The sequence below is a fragment of the Cheilinus undulatus genome, linkage group 13 (genome assembly GCF_018320785.1).
Source record: "Cheilinus undulatus linkage group 13, ASM1832078v1, whole genome shotgun sequence".
Taxonomy (NCBI): Eukaryota; Metazoa; Chordata; class Actinopteri; order Labriformes; family Labridae; genus Cheilinus; species Cheilinus undulatus.
The window spans coordinates 12,073,041-12,091,104 of NC_054877.1; the positions used below are offsets into that span (position 1 = coordinate 12,073,041).

The 18,064-nt window shown below is 41.6% G+C and overlaps 1 protein-coding gene across 12 annotated transcripts in view; it reads right to left on the reverse strand.

Annotated features, from left to right (window-relative positions):
- The window catches only part of LOC121519743 (receptor-type tyrosine-protein phosphatase F), a 272,460-nt gene that overhangs the window by 41,793 nt on the left and 212,603 nt on the right, over window positions 1-18,064 (reverse strand). For 7 of the 12 annotated variants that reach the window (XM_041802600.1, XM_041802607.1, XM_041802605.1 and 4 more), the window contains 3 exons: window positions 11,403-11,557; window positions 7,794-7,805; window positions 4,737-4,849 (listed from right to left, as the gene is read on the reverse strand). In XM_041802600.1, coding sequence (XP_041658534.1) covers window positions 4,737-4,849; window positions 7,794-7,805; window positions 11,403-11,557 — 280 coding nt within the window. The remainder of the gene's footprint in view (window positions 1-4,736; window positions 4,850-7,793; window positions 7,806-11,402; window positions 11,558-18,064) is intronic. The other 5 variants (XM_041802610.1, XM_041802611.1, XM_041802609.1 and 2 more) reach the window with 1 other exon arrangement.

An 18,064-nucleotide genomic window follows, 5' to 3' on the forward strand; every position in this document is an offset into this window, starting at 1 on the left:
TATACAAGCACAATAGCTGAACAAAGAAATCTTGACTTTAAAATAAATTAAGGAATCCTCCTTTTTAAATCCAACTTTTCACTCTTAGTTTTGTTCTTTTCTTTATTGATATTTTCTGAGATCAGTTGTGAAACTGGTAAATAAAATCATATTTTCATCCACAAGAATGATGTCTACTGCTACAACTTCTGTGATATGAAATCAGAATCTCTCTTATAAAGATGCTCAGCATCTACCGAAAGTGTCCAGTATTGTCAGCTGACATTTGAAAACCCTATCTGAGCCAGGTCAACCAAGACTGAAGCAGGCCATTTACTCATAGAACCACACGCCTGCTGCTAGAGTGCCATAAGGACGATGAAGCCTGGGTCTGTTTAACAAACCAATGTGCTGGAGACATGAGCTGCAATCGGCCAGACCACTTAACAACAATCAGAATCAGAGCAGGAATGTTCACCTGCTGTGGGGGAATCAAAGAGAGAAAGAGTGAGAGGACACAGAAACAGACTGCTCAATATTCACTTAGCACCTCCCTTGAATCTCATGTTTTCATGAGAGAGATGCAGCCATGGTGATTTTTTTGATAATCACCACTCTTGAAGAGAAACAGTGAGGAGCGAAGGAAAAGAAAGACAGAGATAAATGTTGACGTACAGAGGGAGAGAAGGGGGGAAGAAAGAGAGAGATTATCCTACAGGGAGAAATGAAAGACAAAAGAGGAAAGAGGTGGAGTGGGAGGATGGAAGAACAGGGCTCTTTTAGAGCGGCAGTGCTGCTTAATTCCTCTGCAGGGGTTCAAAGGGGCTGAGTGAGTGTGTGTAGGGGAACTGGGATCTTTAATAACCCGTGAGAAGGGATACACACTCACAGAAAACACACGGAAAGATGCACGGCCGCGCGTGCACAGAGGTTGACATTTTCTCTCAGCTCCATTGTTCCTTCTGCCTGGCTCACCTTGACATCAGAGGCAGCAGGACTCATTACCAGCTAGGGGGAATGAAAGGAGCTCATGGAGGGGGGAGGAGCGAGGGCCAGGGGAGGAGGGAGGAGATCAGGAGGAAAAAAGGAAGAAGGCTGATGCTGAGGCGGGCACCCTGACACAACCCCCCTACCCCCCCACGTCCTCTCTCTACTACGATGCGTGGATGGAATCTGAATCCACTCGCCTTGACTCCTCTGATTCCTCCACAGATGTTCATATGATTTCTTTATTCTTCCTTATTAATCTTTTTTCTTTCTCCAGTCAGATTTGGATAAATAACAAAACAAGAAGGAATTGATAAAGCAACACCTGCTACAAAGAGCCAACAGACAAAAGATCCATCAAAAAAACAGGAAGGCAGGAGGGCAGGTGTTCACTACAGAAGAAAATTGCTTTTGGAAATTCTGTTCAAAGTTTAGTTGAGAAGGGAAGAAAAATCAAAATGTAATACCAAATATTTCAGGGGAAAAGATTTAAGAATACATGGTATTAAAAAACCCTATTAAATCTATGAGTCACCTCTAGATGTTTTTAAAGCTTTCTGATAGAATCATTTGATGAGTTTTAGGTAGGATTTTCATTTTGTTACAAATACCCTCCAAGTCGTCAGTCATAATGGCAGACTACACTTTTAATAATATTTCTTTATAAGAAAAGTTAAATGAGCCTGCGATCTTTAAAGCCCTGAATGAAATTCAAACTCTGAGTCGTGTATAAACATTCACAAAATACTTTGAAAAGTTTTCCTGTTCAACAAAATTTATAACCTGGGTCAGTGACTAGATATACAGTACTGTGCAGAAGTTTAAGGCATGTAGAGCGCTACTGGTTTTTCACAGGTCCTGATTTTCCACATGAAGAGAGTAGGGAGGGCGGTCAGAGTCAGTGTCGACACATTTGACATGTACGTGTGTCACTCAGCAGCCAAGGTCGAGCTTAACAGCGTTTCATTTGTCCGGGCCTTTGCAACCCTGGTAATACGCCCAGCAACCACCAACAGTTTTCAGGTGCTTAGAACATACACACGGGTTGTGGCAACCCTCCTTCCCGCCCTAACAGTACCCTAGGCTATGTCTAAGCACCACATCTACCCATAACTCCCCTAAAGCTGTGGTTTTTGTTTTGTTTCCATCAGATTATTTTCCCATACCCTTGGTAATGTAAAAAGACATCAAGAGCATGACTTTGGTTGTGTCAATCTCCTTCCCACCCGATGGGGCCCTCGAGTGGGCGTACTCGCCATTACACGCTTTACTTCAGCCTCAAATTTCGGCCCAAACATGCCTAAAACTTCTACACAGTACTGTATGCAAAAAATCGGTTTATTTCTGACAACAAGCTCATTTATGCTCTTTCTATAAAACATATATGGATACAGACAGGGCTTCCTGTCTGCAATCTGCATACATTTTATCTGTATTTCTTCATGTTCTCTTGGATATTACGAATACCCACCAAACATTGCAATACCATCAGTAATTGTGGGGGCAGTAATGAGCAATATAGCCAACAGTTCAAGCCAAAGCAGCAAAAAGAAATGAAGAAGAATCATCTGGGAAAAATGGCAGAACTTTACTGAAACTTGAATTGACAGAGTGGTTCTAAATTACAAAAATACTTATGTTTGCTGTATTGTTTAAATGCATAGCTCTATTTTCATACATAAAAGGAGCATAAATGAGCATTTAAACTGGACTACCAAAATACATGTTATCATATTCAGTCAAAGTGTTGGTGTCAGATTGTCTGAACTAGATAATACAAACAGGGTTGATTTATTTTGGCTTGCACACCTCAGTATACCCTAAACTGGCCTAAGTGTTCTTCTCATGTTTCGTTGTCCTTGTATGGTCTTTGACCAGGATATTGAAGAGTACATAGTATATGCATGGAAAAAGCTGAAAGGAATTCATGGTGAAGGTATCAACATGACAAGTGCTTGAACCATGCAGTTTTGGAAAGAAAAGGAGACAGTCCAAACTTTTTTCACTGAGGGCCGCATACTGAAAGCTGTAAGGATGACAGAACCACTTTGACATAAGACACACTGTTGTCTCAATTTAATCCTGTAGAAAAGCATGTCAATGAATGGATCTTATCAAAATGACAGTTTATAGAATCAACACTGCTGAGTGCTGAGACATGTGAAATAACTCTGGTTTCAGATCAGATATCGTATAAACAGGTTGCTATTTTACAGGCTTAAACAACTAAACTTAATGTTTACTTATGGTGAGTCATATAGACTTATGAATTCATTATCAGTGGATGCTCCGCAAGATGACATCAGTGCCTGCTGTATCCACGCTCAGGCCTGGATAAGTTGAGCAGTGTGAGTGCGGGCAATACAGGGGGGCTGGTGGGTCAAATGGCTTTAACATGGATGTGTACAGATTGCCTAATATAAGTGTATCCTAACCCGAATTTCCATATACAGTGGCACACCGCGCACCGAAGCGCCGCGGGTTTGCTCCGACCGAAAGGCGAGCGACCTCGCCCACTGGGAGCGGGTCTAGAACGCTGCGCCGTGGCGCACAGCCCTGATCATCAGGAAGAGATCACGGGAGAACTGCAAGTTCACAAAGGAATAGTATGTCAACAGTGGACTATTTTACCTTTTGGGGTTAATTTATCATCCTTTCTGGTATAAGTCCATGATATTATTGCTTCCTCCATTTAGTGAGTACATTAGGAAGTTAAAAGGTTAATGTTTGCTTAAAGGATCTGTGGTTTTATGCAAAATTCTTTGGCTAAATATTCCCAAAACTTAACTTTTCCTCGTCAAAGGTCCCACTGTAGCTAGGTGACCCACTGACCTCTCAGAGACTCTTTGCTCTCGCTGCAGGATGAGACGTAATGTTGATAAAGTGATGATTTGCGGTCGTGAGTCTGTGCATTGTGTTTTATTTTGAAAGAACTGGATGTTCTACTCCCGGGACTTCCATTGTTGGTGCTTTCTGAAAGACGGTGAATTTAGGTTTGAGGTTTGAGGTTTGGCAGCGGCCGGTGCCGAAATAGACCTGCAGCGTATTTGAAACGAAGCGGTGCGGAGTGGCGCTCCAGGCACGCGCCGCTGCTGGTCTGAAGCGCCGGCTATGGAAATGCTCTGATAGGCTACAGAGGGAGCGAAGTGCTCCGCAGTGCGATTCGCTGGCGTTCTGCGGCGTGCTGCGGCACGCACGCTGTATATGGAAATTCGGGGTTAGAAGCACAAGCTTTTATTATTGGAATCAGCTGCAGGCCAATTAAAAATGGACTACAGGCAACAATTTGGCCCTTTGTTTGGATACCCCTGAGCTAACTTAATGTTTGGTACAGTTTAACCAGAAGAAGATCCAGTTTAACTGGCTCAGAGGGGGCATAGCACCACCAACAGTCAGGGTGTTTGGCATACTTCCGTCATTAAAACAATCCTCCCAAAGTGCTTGTATATTGAAAGAAGCTTTAACCATAGCTTGACTGAACTTTGCAAGCAAACGTACCATGTAAGATACAGTGGATGTTTACTGTGTGATAACAGGGTTAAGATGAATCAAACACTTAAATCTGAGATCTGATCTGAGAAAATATTTTTCGCACATCAGTCAAAATTCAAAATGTAAAGTTGTGAGACCTGAATTTAACAGATATGTTGTTGTATAGTCATATCACTGTTTTCTACTCCTCATACGAGCACGTTTGTCATCATACAGCCATATACGGAGTACACCTCATCATAAACAACTTCATTATCATGATTTAAGTCTGTATTTACCTGGAGTCTGGTAGTTGAGTCTCCTCATCTCCACGGGATCGGAGGAGTTAGCCAGCAGGCAGTCTTTCACCCCACCTGAGTGCTCATCTTTGGGTAAGGGTGACGCCCGCTTCCTGAAATGGCAGAAATGAAAATTGAGGCATTAACCACATGTGAGAGCTGAGGCTCCGTACAAGCTTAATACAACTTAATATAACTGTGTTCATCAATTACTCAAGCTAGTGAAAATGACAGGATGATTAAGAATGACATTAATTTCCTCCTATATGGTTAGAGCAGAGGGCTGAGGAAAAATGCACACGTTATTACTGTACTGCACACTTGATGAGGCTAATGGTTAATTGTTTCCAAAACTAGTTCTGAGGACCAGGAATTAAAGAGACAGTAGGTACCAGGGAATTAGCCCCATTAGTTTGCCAACTGGAGTTTAATGTGTTTGAAGGAACGGCGTCATTTTCCTGGAGTGGGCTAGGTTGGGTTTGTTTGCCGCTGGATAGGTGACAGCTGCTGTGTGGGTATGTGTACATGAGCGCATGTTTGTGTGTAGCAAAGATTAAAATGTGTGGGTTTTGCTGCTGTGTGTGTGTGCTAACAACACATTGTATTTACTGGCTTTCCAGATTGAGAGGAAAACAGGCGGCTGCTGTAATTAGCTCATCAGCTGGGTGGCACAACACTGGGTAATTAGACCAGTTCTGCAGCACCTGCACTGCCAGGCCCGGCCTAGCCGAGTCTAGCATAGCATCGAACAGAAGAGTACAGCTCAGACTGGCTGGGCTCAGTCAAGCGCAGCTTTGTCCATCAGGCGGACAGAGGGATGAAAAATGCAAACCGCCTGTATTCTAATGTTCAGACAGCCAGCATCTGTTGACATGCTCACACAGATGTAGGCTTTCCTACCTCACACCCTTTCACAGCTACACACAGTCTCACAGATACAGCTGCAGACTCACAAGCCTTCAGACTGCAAATGGAAATGGGCGGAAAGAAGCATCAGGGCGCCCTGTGGAAATTTCACATCTCATTGCACTCCATTTGCAAGTGGCGAGCTCCGATTTTAGGCAGGAGCAGGGCCTTCTGTTGAAGCCCGGCGTGGTGAGAATGTATATAAAGCTGGTGGTGCATGGACAGCCTTAACCCTGTCCACCTCCTGCTGCCGAAGCCTGGGCCTCGCCGCCACCTGTTATCTTGTGCTGCAGGGGCTTAAGTTAATGCTAGCAGCGTGACAGCTAATCTATGACAAGCATCTTTTCCTCTCCAACTGAGAGCTGAGCCAGACTGTATCCGGTTTTCCCAGAGACCACTGCTGGTGCAGGGTCGGGCTGGGGGGAGGGGGTGTTGAAAGAGTTGGGCATCTGTGAGCTGTTCTCCACACCCCTCGTCTCCCCATGACCCAATCAGATGCCAATCTACATGACACTTTAGCGCTGGGCTAAAGTAAACATGGCAAAAATCTCAATTGGGTTATTCATCTGAGGCTCAGAGTGAGAGGTTAAGACATGTGAGAATGTAAAAACATTCACACTTAGACACACATAGAGCTGGGCAACATATTCACTTTTTAAGATACATGTTTTATTTTCAAATAAAATTTAGGGTGCGCTAATGTATGTTCATTTTGATATAATGGTTATGGGAATAAAACGTCAGACCTAGAGTCCAGCTCATTGTAGGGCTGGATGATTTTCCAAAAATACTGAATTGTGATTATTTTGTCTTAATTGAAAACATATAAAATGATAGTTGAGTAGTATTATTAAGGACTATAAGCATAATTGATGAGTTTGATGGTTTGCAATTACTGCATGGACAAAGATATTTTATTTTTGCGTCTGAGTGTAAAATGTGCCCCAGAACATCTCTGCTGCAATATGTATCAAATTGTCCTTGAAATGGATCTCTGACACAAATTTCACCTTAAAACTCGTGAATTGCACCTCCTGCAATCTGACCATAGCAGAAAGCCATACTGTGATTCCAATAAAATGTCAATACATTGTCAAGTCCCAACTCAGACTAAAAATTTGCAACAAGAAAAACTCTGACTTGCTTGTAATAGGCCACACTGCGACATTTTTTAAAGCTTGTAAATTTTCTGTGAGTGGAGTGTGTCGTTTTCCAATTTTTACAATTCAGACAGTCTGTTTGAATTTTAGATCTTAAAAATATCAGTATTTCATATCCATGACTTTTGTTTTTGTTGCTGTTGTATCAAATGTGTTTCAGTATTATTTTATTTTTATTAGAATCAGCACAAAGTATAATTCTGCTGCTATGACAACCATTGTTATTTCTGTACAGGATAAAGAAACAGAGATATACGTAAACGTGGTACTGCCTTAAAAGTATCATAATATGATTTTTGGTCCATGTTGCCCAGCCCTATAAACTCACACATACAGTGTGGTTGCATAAGTGCACGCCGTCCAGGGTGTGTTTAATGAGGGTAGAACAGGGCCCTTTGTTGAGACTCCTGCCACGAGGAAGCAGAGAGAGGGGGGAAAAAGTGGAGGAATGGGTCTCGGTGGAAAATGTCAGCTTAAAAGATGGGAACATTTCTTTTTCAGCAGTTTCCCTGTCTGGCATTTACTTCACAATGGCCCATTCAGCAGCAGGTGATGCCTTGGCATATTCAGATGGGGCCGATCCTGAAGGGGCGCGCTGACACTGGCTGGATAATGAAACACAGCACGCAGACAAACCCTGGCAGACAGGACGATCTGAGGGGGAGCACTGGCACTAAATGTGGAACATGCACTGGTGCACCGAGGTGACCCGGGGGTTTCTCTGACCCCGGTTATCAGGGGCTGCAGAGTCTGCTGCCTCTCATGTCTTGCAAGTCAAGTAAAACTGAACAAATTAGATTAGACATGCCAATTTAAGGAGGACTCCCTTTATTTCTGTTTGAGTGGGTTTTTTTTGAGAAACGCCTACCAGAGTTGAGAGGAAGCTGACCCTGAGACCAAAAAGAGACGATGGATTCTAGAAAATCACAACATGAATGAACAGGGATGGGGAGGATGGAGTTGTGAATAAAGTTACAGTGACAGTACCCACCTTTCCTGTTTGCTGCATTCATGAAGGGTGAAAAGAAGGGGGGATTAAAGGTAATTGTTAATCATATGACTTTAACTTCTGTACTTTATCACAAAGTTAAATCCAGTTCATCCAAAAACTCTGTCTCAAAAGAGCAGAAAAATGATGTCACACAAACTGGGGATTTTGAGAATAACCTCATTATTGTTCACTGCTTGTGATGGTCTTGGCAAATATGCAGGTAGCAGTAACAACCTAACCAAGGGTGTGATTATTCCTTTGCACATGTGCTGCCAGTCCACAGTGAAAAGGGCACAGAGCCACCTCCCCACAGTCCCCCCTGTCCATCTGTGTCTACATGGAGAAAAGGCTCCCAGAAAGAGGATGTGCTACTCAGCAGTGAGCTGTCTCAAGGCCTATTATTAACCGGTCGCTCTCTTAGTGTGCTGGAGACCACAGCCGCACAGCAGCCTGTCTGCAGGGCAGCGATGGCAGGCAGGAGAATAGGTATGATATGAAATGGAGAATTTGTAATGGAGTTATCAGGAGGAGCTAGGGGCTGAGACTGAATCAAGAAGAAAAGTCAAGTGAGGTAAATAATGGCTCACATGTAATAGAAATGTCATTTATACGGCCTCCAAATCATGTCTGTTATCATGCCAATGAATGTTTTATACTCATAAGCCAAAAAATGGGCAGGCTGTCTCTTTAGCTGAATATTTTTTTTATCTGCAGTGAGGTGGGGATTAATCTTTTTAGAGACAGGAAATGTGGGAAGAGAGAGTGGAGGATGACATGTATCAAATAGTGCCAGGATCAGGAACTGAACCTGCGACCAGTATGAAGATGACTGCCTTGTCCAAATAAGCTAAATCAGCACAACAAGCTGTTTATTTATTTATTTTTTTAGGTGGGCGTTCATGTCCGTATAAAAATAGGACAGTGGCAAAAATGAGAACCCAGGAAGAAAGAGAAAAGGGAATAACAAGCAGGAAAGGAGCCATAGGCAGATCAGCTTTAAGCCTGGGCAGTCTGCTCTGAGGTCAAAGCCTCCTCACACGGACAGTGCAGACCAAGGTTATAATAGTTTTGGATTTTTCAATAGTTTTTATTTTTATTTCATTTTCACCTTCTTTTTTCAATTTCAGTTTAGTTTTAATTAGTTTTTACTGCTGTTTTTTTTTTTAGTTTAGTTTAGTTTTTATTTTGCAAAAATGCTTCGTTTCAGTTTTGTTTTTAATAGTTTTATAGTTAGTTTTAGTTTTTTTATGGATAGATGTCAGGGCTAAGGGAACATCATACATTTTTAAAAACATATTCAAACAGGCTACTCTTCACTTTTCATTTTGTTTAAAGATTATGTTTGAATACAACTCCAGACATAAAACTACCACTTTATGAAGTCCTAAGCAATCAATTCAGGCAATTTTCCTCTGTGCAGACTCTAGGTGCCAGTCAGTATGGTCGTGTCAAAGACTAAAACTAAGGATATTTTGTCTCTATTTTTATTTTATTTCAGTTAATTTTGTAAGTGCACTGTACAGTTTAAGTTAGTTTTCGTTTTTTCAGTAAAGCTTAGTTTTGATTTAGTTTCAGTTAACTAAAATGATTTCTGAGTTTTAATTTTAGTTATTTAGTTAATTTTATATAACTATAATAACCTTGGTGCAGACATAGCCATTCGGCTTCTGGCTGAATCGTTTGTTAACCATTAATCAACAGTGTTTCTCCTCCATCTTCCATGTGAATTTTTTACAGTGACTTTAAGATTGTTATTAAAGGGAAAAACAGGTCAGCTTACAAACATTTTAGGCATGTTTGGGCCAAAAATTGAGGCTGTAGAAAGGCATTGATGTGTCAAGTAAGCTCCCTGAGGGCACCATTGAATGGGAAGGAGGACTGACATAGCCCCTGATGTGCTCTGGATGTCCTTGCATATTAACAGAGGCATGGAAACATAATCTGTTTAAAAAAGAAACTAAGTCCACACCTTAAGGGCAGAGTTAGAGGTAGATGTGGTTAGTAAGCACAGCCTAGGGTACCGTCCAGTCATGTATTAGGATTGACATGAGCCCCTAATCATGTTGTGGATATCCCAAGGGTCCAAAAACTGCAAGCAGTCTCTGGCTGTGTCACCAGGACTGAAAAGTCCCGGGCGAAAGAAATGCCGTTGAGCTTGACCTTGACTACTGAGCTTGATTTTGGTCACCCACCCCCATCTCTCCAGCCCCGGGTGGTGGTAAATAGGGCCCTGTAATGAATCCTTATATGCTTTATGCACATATATACATTTTTTAGTGACTTTTTGCCTTTATCAGACAGGACAGCTGAAGGAAAAATGGGAAAAGAGAGTGGAGGAACACATGCCCCAAATAGGGCTGAGATTGGAATTCCATCCTTTGAGCAGTTTAATGAGAACTGGAGCCTCTGTGTATCGGCACCTGCTCTACTAACTGAGGTAAGGCGGCATCCACCTTATTGTTCATCTAAGGCCAAATATCTTTTGTTAAAGAGATAACAGATTACATATCTAAAACACTAAGATATTCCACTCCATATTTCAGTTAGCTCAAGGCAAAATGCAAAAGCTTTTCATGACTTACACCGTTACAAACTGGGTGCATGTTTGCTGCATATGACTTCCATGCCTGTCCACTCCAATTCAAGTCTTCACAGCTGTGATACCAGATCTGCCTGATACTACATACATATGCACTGATATGGAAAAACATATCTGCTAAAAAGGTAAATATGACAGGGCTTGCAGAAAAAATAGGCGGGCCTTCTATTCTCTAGATTATCCACATGTGAGATGCGCATCTCAGGTGCGTGAGATGCGGCGTTCACACAGGCAATCTGAATGCCATCACTTGTTTTTATGCAAGCAGAAATTAAAATCAGCTTCCATGCATCCAGTCTGAAACAGGTTTTATTGTCCCAAACATAAAGAAACTAAATCCATAAGATTTTTTATAACTTTAAGGCCGAAAAAGAAACTATATGCATGTTTTACCTGATGATTTAACTAAAAAAACAATTAGTCATGTAGTTGTTGAAAAACAAATCAATTAATGATATAGCATTTTATGTTTCTGCACCTCTCCTGCACCCTGTTAGCTCTCCAGTGCACACACGCTACGCTGCACGGAGAAGCTGACCTGCTTTTAAGAGATATTGACTGAGATTTTCATTAAGCCCTCTGCTGCAGCCTTCTGTTTCTTATATAAAAAGACCAATCATGTGGCCACAACACATTTCTCCCTCCAAACTAAGAGTTTGTGACAGTGAGGCTGTGATTTTCATTAGGGAAGCAGAGTCATCTGACATTTTAACTGACACTTCACATGGAACTGTTAAAAATGGCAAACTGGGCCAAAATCTTTGGGAAGAAATGACAATTTTCTGACAGACAAATCAATCAGCTTTAGGTTCCTTCCCCGTTACACTGTATATGTGGTACGGAAATCGGATGTTACAGTTTGGTGGAGTGAGCAGTCTGGTGCAAGTGGCAGAGAGCAGCATGTCTCATTACCAGTCCTGATGCAACCCAAGGAAACCTACAATCACAAGTGTCAGAGCAGTTCAACCTCAAACCAACACAGTGACAAATAACTGAGCACGGCCCCTTACTTCTTAAAGAGCAGGATGGCGATGACGATGATGATGATGAGGACCACGGCCAGCACTGGACCCATGACCCATAACATTTCGGGGTGCTCTGTTCCCTGAGCCAAGCTTGTTGTGACCTGGATCGAGTCAGAGTAGGGGCTGGCTGAAAACGTCATCTGTAGGAGAAAAGAAGAACAGGAAAAATATAAGTACTTGTGAGCAGAGCCACTTCAAAGCTTTAAGATGTATGCACGGTGATCTCTTTTTATCCAAAGGTGCACACCTTGAGGGATTTTAGACTTCCTAAAAATTAAGATAAAAATAGCCTTTATATCGCAGGGGACAGAGATTCATTAGATTCATCGTAGAGAAACCACAGGAGGCTGTTTGTTACATAGTTGTTCTATGTTCTCTGTTGACTGATAATGATATCAATACCAACATCTAAATGTAGTTCAGACCTAAAACTTTAGTCCTAAAATCATAGAGTTTCAAGTTTGAGAAGAACAAATTAACAAAAGTTAGTCCTTTAAACACACTTAAGTTTATGGAATGATGGTGAATACAGAAAAAGAAAAGTAAGGGCTGTTGGTTCAACCCACTGTTGGACTCAGAGGGGTGATCGCCCTCTTGATATTCTAATGTTTGGAAAAGTGCTGCAAAATGTGTCCTCTTAGATTCCCCTATGGAAGATGCCTGAGGGATCCACAACAATGGGACAAAATTTGACAAACTGCCCTCTTAGGTGCCCTCTAAATCAGCAAAATGTAATAAATTGACCTCTTTGGTGGTTTTTCATTGGGTAAAATTTGTCTTTGTGGGCAAAATGTAACTAAGTGCCCACTTTGGTTCCCTCTTGGTGAGCAGTATTAAACAAAATACCCTCTTTGGTGTCCATTAAGTGGGCAAATTTGACAAAGTGCCCTCTATGGAGGCCTCTCAATTGGCAACATTTCATAATAACCTCTTTGGTGGCTTCTCAGAGGGTAAAATTTGTCTTAGTGGACACAATTTGACAAAGTGCCCACTCTGGTGCCCTCTTAGTGTGTAGAATTAAACAAAATGCTCTTTTTGGTGCCCTGTAAGTGTGCAAAATTTCATGAGGTGTCCACTTTGATGCCATTGAAGTCAGCAAAATTTGACAAAAATGCACTTTTTGGTGCCTTATTAGTGGGTCAAATTTGACTAAGTGCCCTCTTTGGTGCCCACTGAGGTGGGAAAAATAATTTAAAAAAAATGCTCGCTAGGGTCCCCATTAACTGTGCAAAATTTGACATTGTGTCCTTCAAGTGGACAAAACTGTCAAAACTTGTGCTCTTAAGCATATAGCAACTATCCTTCTTAATATTTTTGCCGGCACCCCTCAAACATCCTGTGTCCAGCACTAGTCCAGCTTAAAATTCCACTAACTTATTTGTACATATGACCAACATTTACAGCTGATTCGGCAGATTTTTATAGTCAAAATATCAGTTGTAAATAACAGCAGAAATTTTCATATGTGCCTATACCAAAAATTCACTTTTTTAGCTACCATCTGCTGATAATGGTATCATGCAGCTAATATTGTGTATCCCTAATAAAAGTTCATTGGTCTCAAGAAGTTGCTGTAACTTTTTCCAAGAGTCAGGAGCAGAATAAGAAGACACAGTCTAGTTTTGAAGATTTTTGAGTTAAAGGATGCTTGAGTTAGACAAGTTACAAAAAATGGCAGAAAAAGTCAGGAAAGCCAACACAAAGCCAATTTTTCTCAAAAATCTGAAGAGATCATCAAAAATAAAAGACAGATTTATTATGAATTATGATGAATAATTTTCTTTAGCTAATGCAACGATGTGGGAACAGTAAACCACTAAAAATATATACGGAGTGAGCTAAATCTACCTTGTTAAGGAAAAGAAATCAAGGAACCTGTTTCAAATTTCATGCTCCTAGCACCCTGAGGAGTTATTTTATGGTAATAATAAGGTATGGTTCAAGGATACGACAGAACAAGCCATAAAGCTAACTCAGAAGACACTCCCAAAAAACAATAACCATCCTGGTTAATGAAGTTATTATGCTTCTATTAAAGCATTGCATCACGTTAAAGATGATGACAGTGCTGGGGCGAGACAGAAGAGTAAGAGAGGCACAGACAGAGAGGCAGGGATGAGTGTGCATGTCCCTTGGCCACAGAGATAAATGGGGGCACAGGAGAGGACTCATCTCTTCTTCATTAGTGCTCACACCGTGACGGAAGAGGAGGAGGAGGAGGTGACGGCGAGGGTGCGTTTCCACCTTGGTTTTAAATGAGACATCTCTTCGCTCCTTCGTCTTCAATTGACGTAGGGGAGAGAGGGGAGGGGAGGGAGGAACTGAGGTGTGTGTGAGGAGACACAGTATGGTGTTTAAAAAAGAGTCTGAAGGTAGATGGAGTCCGACTGCAGGAGAGCAAGGTGACAGATGAGAAAAAGAAAGAGGGAGGCGTGAGGCATCTGTCATTAGAGCTCAGCGTGGCTCCTATTGAATGACGAGGGGAGATGCAGGTTTGGGAGGGGAGGCGGGTATGCGGAGGGGGCATGGGTGACAGATCGCAGCCCTTGAAGGGAATTGGGCTCCCAGCATGCAGCGGGAGTGGCGGGGCGGCAGGCAGCAGTAATCCGGATCATTAGCCGCACAGCAGCCTGCTCTTCTGCACACAGGCAGATATTAATTGGAAAGATAAGCTGAGATGAGCTCAAAGAGTCCTGCGCTCTGTCATATAGTTCTGTTATCTCTCCTACTCTTGGGCAACTGCCGGAAACATTTACTGTATGGCTGTGTGAACGTAACAGCATGTCTCAATCGTGTATGTGCAAACCTGCAACTCTGATATTACACAGACACCACATAGCTCAAGAAGGAGTAAAAAAAGAAAAGTTTTCACATTAGAGTGGCTGTTTAAAGCACAAAGAGATGCACACAAGGAGCTCTTAACAGCCATTCTCTCACATCCTGTGCAAACTTATTATCTAAGAACAAAGAGAAAGTACACAGCGATGGGACAATGACGACACTGTGAGGCTTCCTGTTCCTTCACCAGGGCCCAAAAAAAGGCTGTAGGATGTGGCCCTGCAGGGAATCCTGGGAAAAAAAGATTTTTTTTTTGGATGGTGTAACAAATGGCTGCAGCTGTGCTTTCACAGAAGGATAAGGGTGAGGAAGAGTAAGAGGAGAGGGAATGGACGGACAAAAAGAGAGAGCTTTTTGTCTGTTGGTCACGCCAAAGTACTGGGATCATCCATTTGAACGGCCCTAATATCTGATAAAAGCTCAGTCACGCAGATCCTAATGCCCTCGCAGAGTGATATCACAATGGAGCGATGGTGCTATGAAGGAATGTGTGAGTCTGAGAGTGAGTCACAGAGAGACAGAGATGTACATGTGAGAGTCTGGATCTCTAACCCCACTAAATCACTCGAGACATATGTGTACAATACGGACAGGTGGATTTGTGTTTTATCTTAAACGTAGATTGGATCCATGTTTTCTAAAATACCTGGATTTGCTCTGGCTTAAGAGCTTAAGAGCCTCAAATCTTTTGCTTACTTTTCTTTACTTGACAAATGCACGTTAAAAATGTTCAATTGGATGGTGTTTTTGTCCTATTGACTCATTATTTACCGTTATAACACCTGCATTAAATATTTACCCATGGGACCTCTAGCCAGTATGGGCTTTTCTCTTTGGTCCTCCTGTTTTTCTGTGCAAAAATGCCTGTGGAATCTCAACGTCTTTAAGCACAATTAAGATATAGAAGTCAATTTTTTTAGGACAACCATTAAAGCTCTAAATAAACACTGTGCTTTGCCCCAGGATTGAAAATCTTCTGGAAGGGATTTAAATGGCAAGACGTCCACAGATGAGCAGAAAGGAAAGCTTCTGATCACAATTTACTTCATGGAGAATCGTCTTGTGTTTCCTTGAGATCGTCAGCGATCCAGTGGGGTTCAGAGGGTTAAAGAGGAGGTTAATTTGGCTCTTTTCTGTGTAGCTAATCTTGTTCTTGTGTATTGTATGTTTATGGTGGTGATTTGTGTTTGTTATACAAGGCGACCTACACATTGCGCCATCTTTAACTCAACAGGATAAAGCTTTTCTTTTATTTGAGTGTGATTTTCAAATTGTTCCACTATGACCTTTTGCCTTTAATAAGTGAGTATAGTAGGAGACTGAGTGAGGAATGACATGCAGGAAAGGAACCACAGACAGAATTTAAACCCTGGACCACTGCTTGGCTGGCTACAGCTTCTGTACATGGGGTGCAACCTGACTGCTGGGCCATCTGTGCCCCTACTTTTCTTTGTTATTCAAGTGTGCAGCTTCTCAGGGTTAAGTTACACACCTTAAAGGTGACATATCATATTCCTTTTCAACATTTGACACCAGCCCCTTTTGCCTAAATGAAACATCTGTGCAAAGCTTTCACCAAAATATAATACAGATCAGGCACCAGACTTTCAGTTTTTTACTCCAAAAACCCGAATATATGTGCAGAAATACTAAAAAGTGGATTTTTCATTATATGTCTCCTTTAAATTATAACCAGAGGTAGAAAAGTGCAAGTCTATCACAATAAAGTAAAAGTACAGGTACTTTGGTAAAAGTTTACTTGAGTAAAAGTAAAAGTACTGCTCTATAAATCTACTCAAGTGAAAAAAAAAGTAAACCATTGAGTACTGAGTAGATAACTTTATACTCAAGGGCTTACATAGTGATATATGATATTTTATCAAAGTGTGACAACAACAAGAGAATATGATTCTTCATCCAGGGAAGACTAAATCTAAGGTAAAATGAAACAACTGTTTTAGGATGTAAGTGTGAACTCCCGTTTTGTGCTACTGACCGTCATGTGTTGTCAAAGCTGAACAACCAGCTAGTTTTGTGTTGTTGACAGAAAGCTTAGCCCTCCTTATTTTGACTTTTGGTGTTTATTTTTTACTCAGTAACTGCTGCTTTAAAAAATGAAGAGAAGTACACAAAAGTATAAAAATTCTACTCAACTATAGCAGCATATGTAAATGTACTAAGTTACTTTTCACCCCTGGTTGTAACCCTATATATTTTTTTTTCTATGTGGAGTTTCTGGACAATAACAGAAGTTGGTTAAAAAAGTTATTTTAAATTGTAAAAATACATGAAATTTCCATTTTAACTCATCAGTGATCTGATTTGTGTTTCATGTTGTGCTGACAAGTTATGGCTCAATTCAATTTTTGCATTTTAGTTATTTATAACTGCAAAAGCATAAAAATGTTGACAGAAAACCTGGGGTCAATTTCATAAATACATCTAAATTGTAAAGCAAATGAGACATCAGACTCAGGTTTGATCAAATTACATGAATTCCTGCAGAGAAGAAACCCAGGAGAATATATGGCAGTGGGTTTAGTTACCTCTGCAGATGAATATCTTAGCTTTACTGTATGTTAAACTGTAAACTTTACAAGAAGCTGAATTTCTTTTTGTAGACATGTGAGCATCTGTCAGACAGAGAAAGAGCAAGACAATGATTGTGTGTAAAGACAATAAATGTGTGTGAGAGCCTGTGTGAGCGTTTTTCCTGAGCTCCTCTGAGTCTCCACAAGAGTGTGTTTGTCTAGGTCGCTGCCGCTGAGAGTGTACGTGTGTGATTGTAAGTGTTTGTCTGTGACAGAGAGAGAACAAGAGAGAGAGAGAGAGAGAGAAAGAGTGGGTGATGAGAGATGGCACAAAGTGAGGAGACAGAGACAGAGAGAGAGAGAGAGAGAGAGAGAGAGAGAGAGAGAGAGAGAGAGAGAGAAAGACGGAGACTGAAGTAGAGGTGTTACGGTAGGAGCAGTATAACGAGTCAGCTATCTGGCCTGTGGGCTACACAACTTTCCGAGTCGGCCGCTGCTCAGTCGTCCCTTGAGCGCACAATCGGCTACGTGCAGCACAGGCACATTTATTTCAACTTGCCGTTGACCCCGCGAGCTCCGTGTCTCTCCAAAAGTGGCTTAAATAAGCCGCGGGGGTGTGTGCCAGACAAACAAACAAACATGCAAAGACGCCCATTATGTTTCTGCCGCTCTCTCTGGCTCCCCGGGGAGGCTGAAGAGCTCATCGTTGCATGACACCGGGAAAGACAATGGGAGGGAGGGAGAGGAGGCAAGAGAAAGAGAAACAGAGACACTAAATACAGAGGTAGAAAAAGTGAGAGAAAACATGATAGTAAGTGTGAGTATGTCTTTATCTACGAGGAACAGAAACATGGCTGCAGGGTGCAGCCTAGCCTGTAAGATGACCCTTCTCCTTCGCACTGCACTTCTCCTTTCATACTTTCTTTTCACCACTTGTTTTCCCTTACATGCCCTCTTTCCAATTCAGCACCAGAACTGCACTTTTTCTCTCTCTGGCTGTCTGAATACCAAGCATCCAGATATCTGGAGGCATCACTAGAGGGGAGAAGAAACTATGAGTGTAAGCGACATAGTAGAGTTGAACAGAGAATCCTTTCGACCACCCATAGTGAGAAGTTATGTTTGGATTTGCTTATGCTAGAGAGTAAAAAAGGCATCTTGTTTTCATAATTCTCTCTTGATATTGTTTGTTGAAGCCTTTTGAATTTTGAAAGAAGCCGGTCTTCCATGTTAAGGGTGTTTTGAGCCCAAAGCACCAACAGAATTAGTGCTACAAAG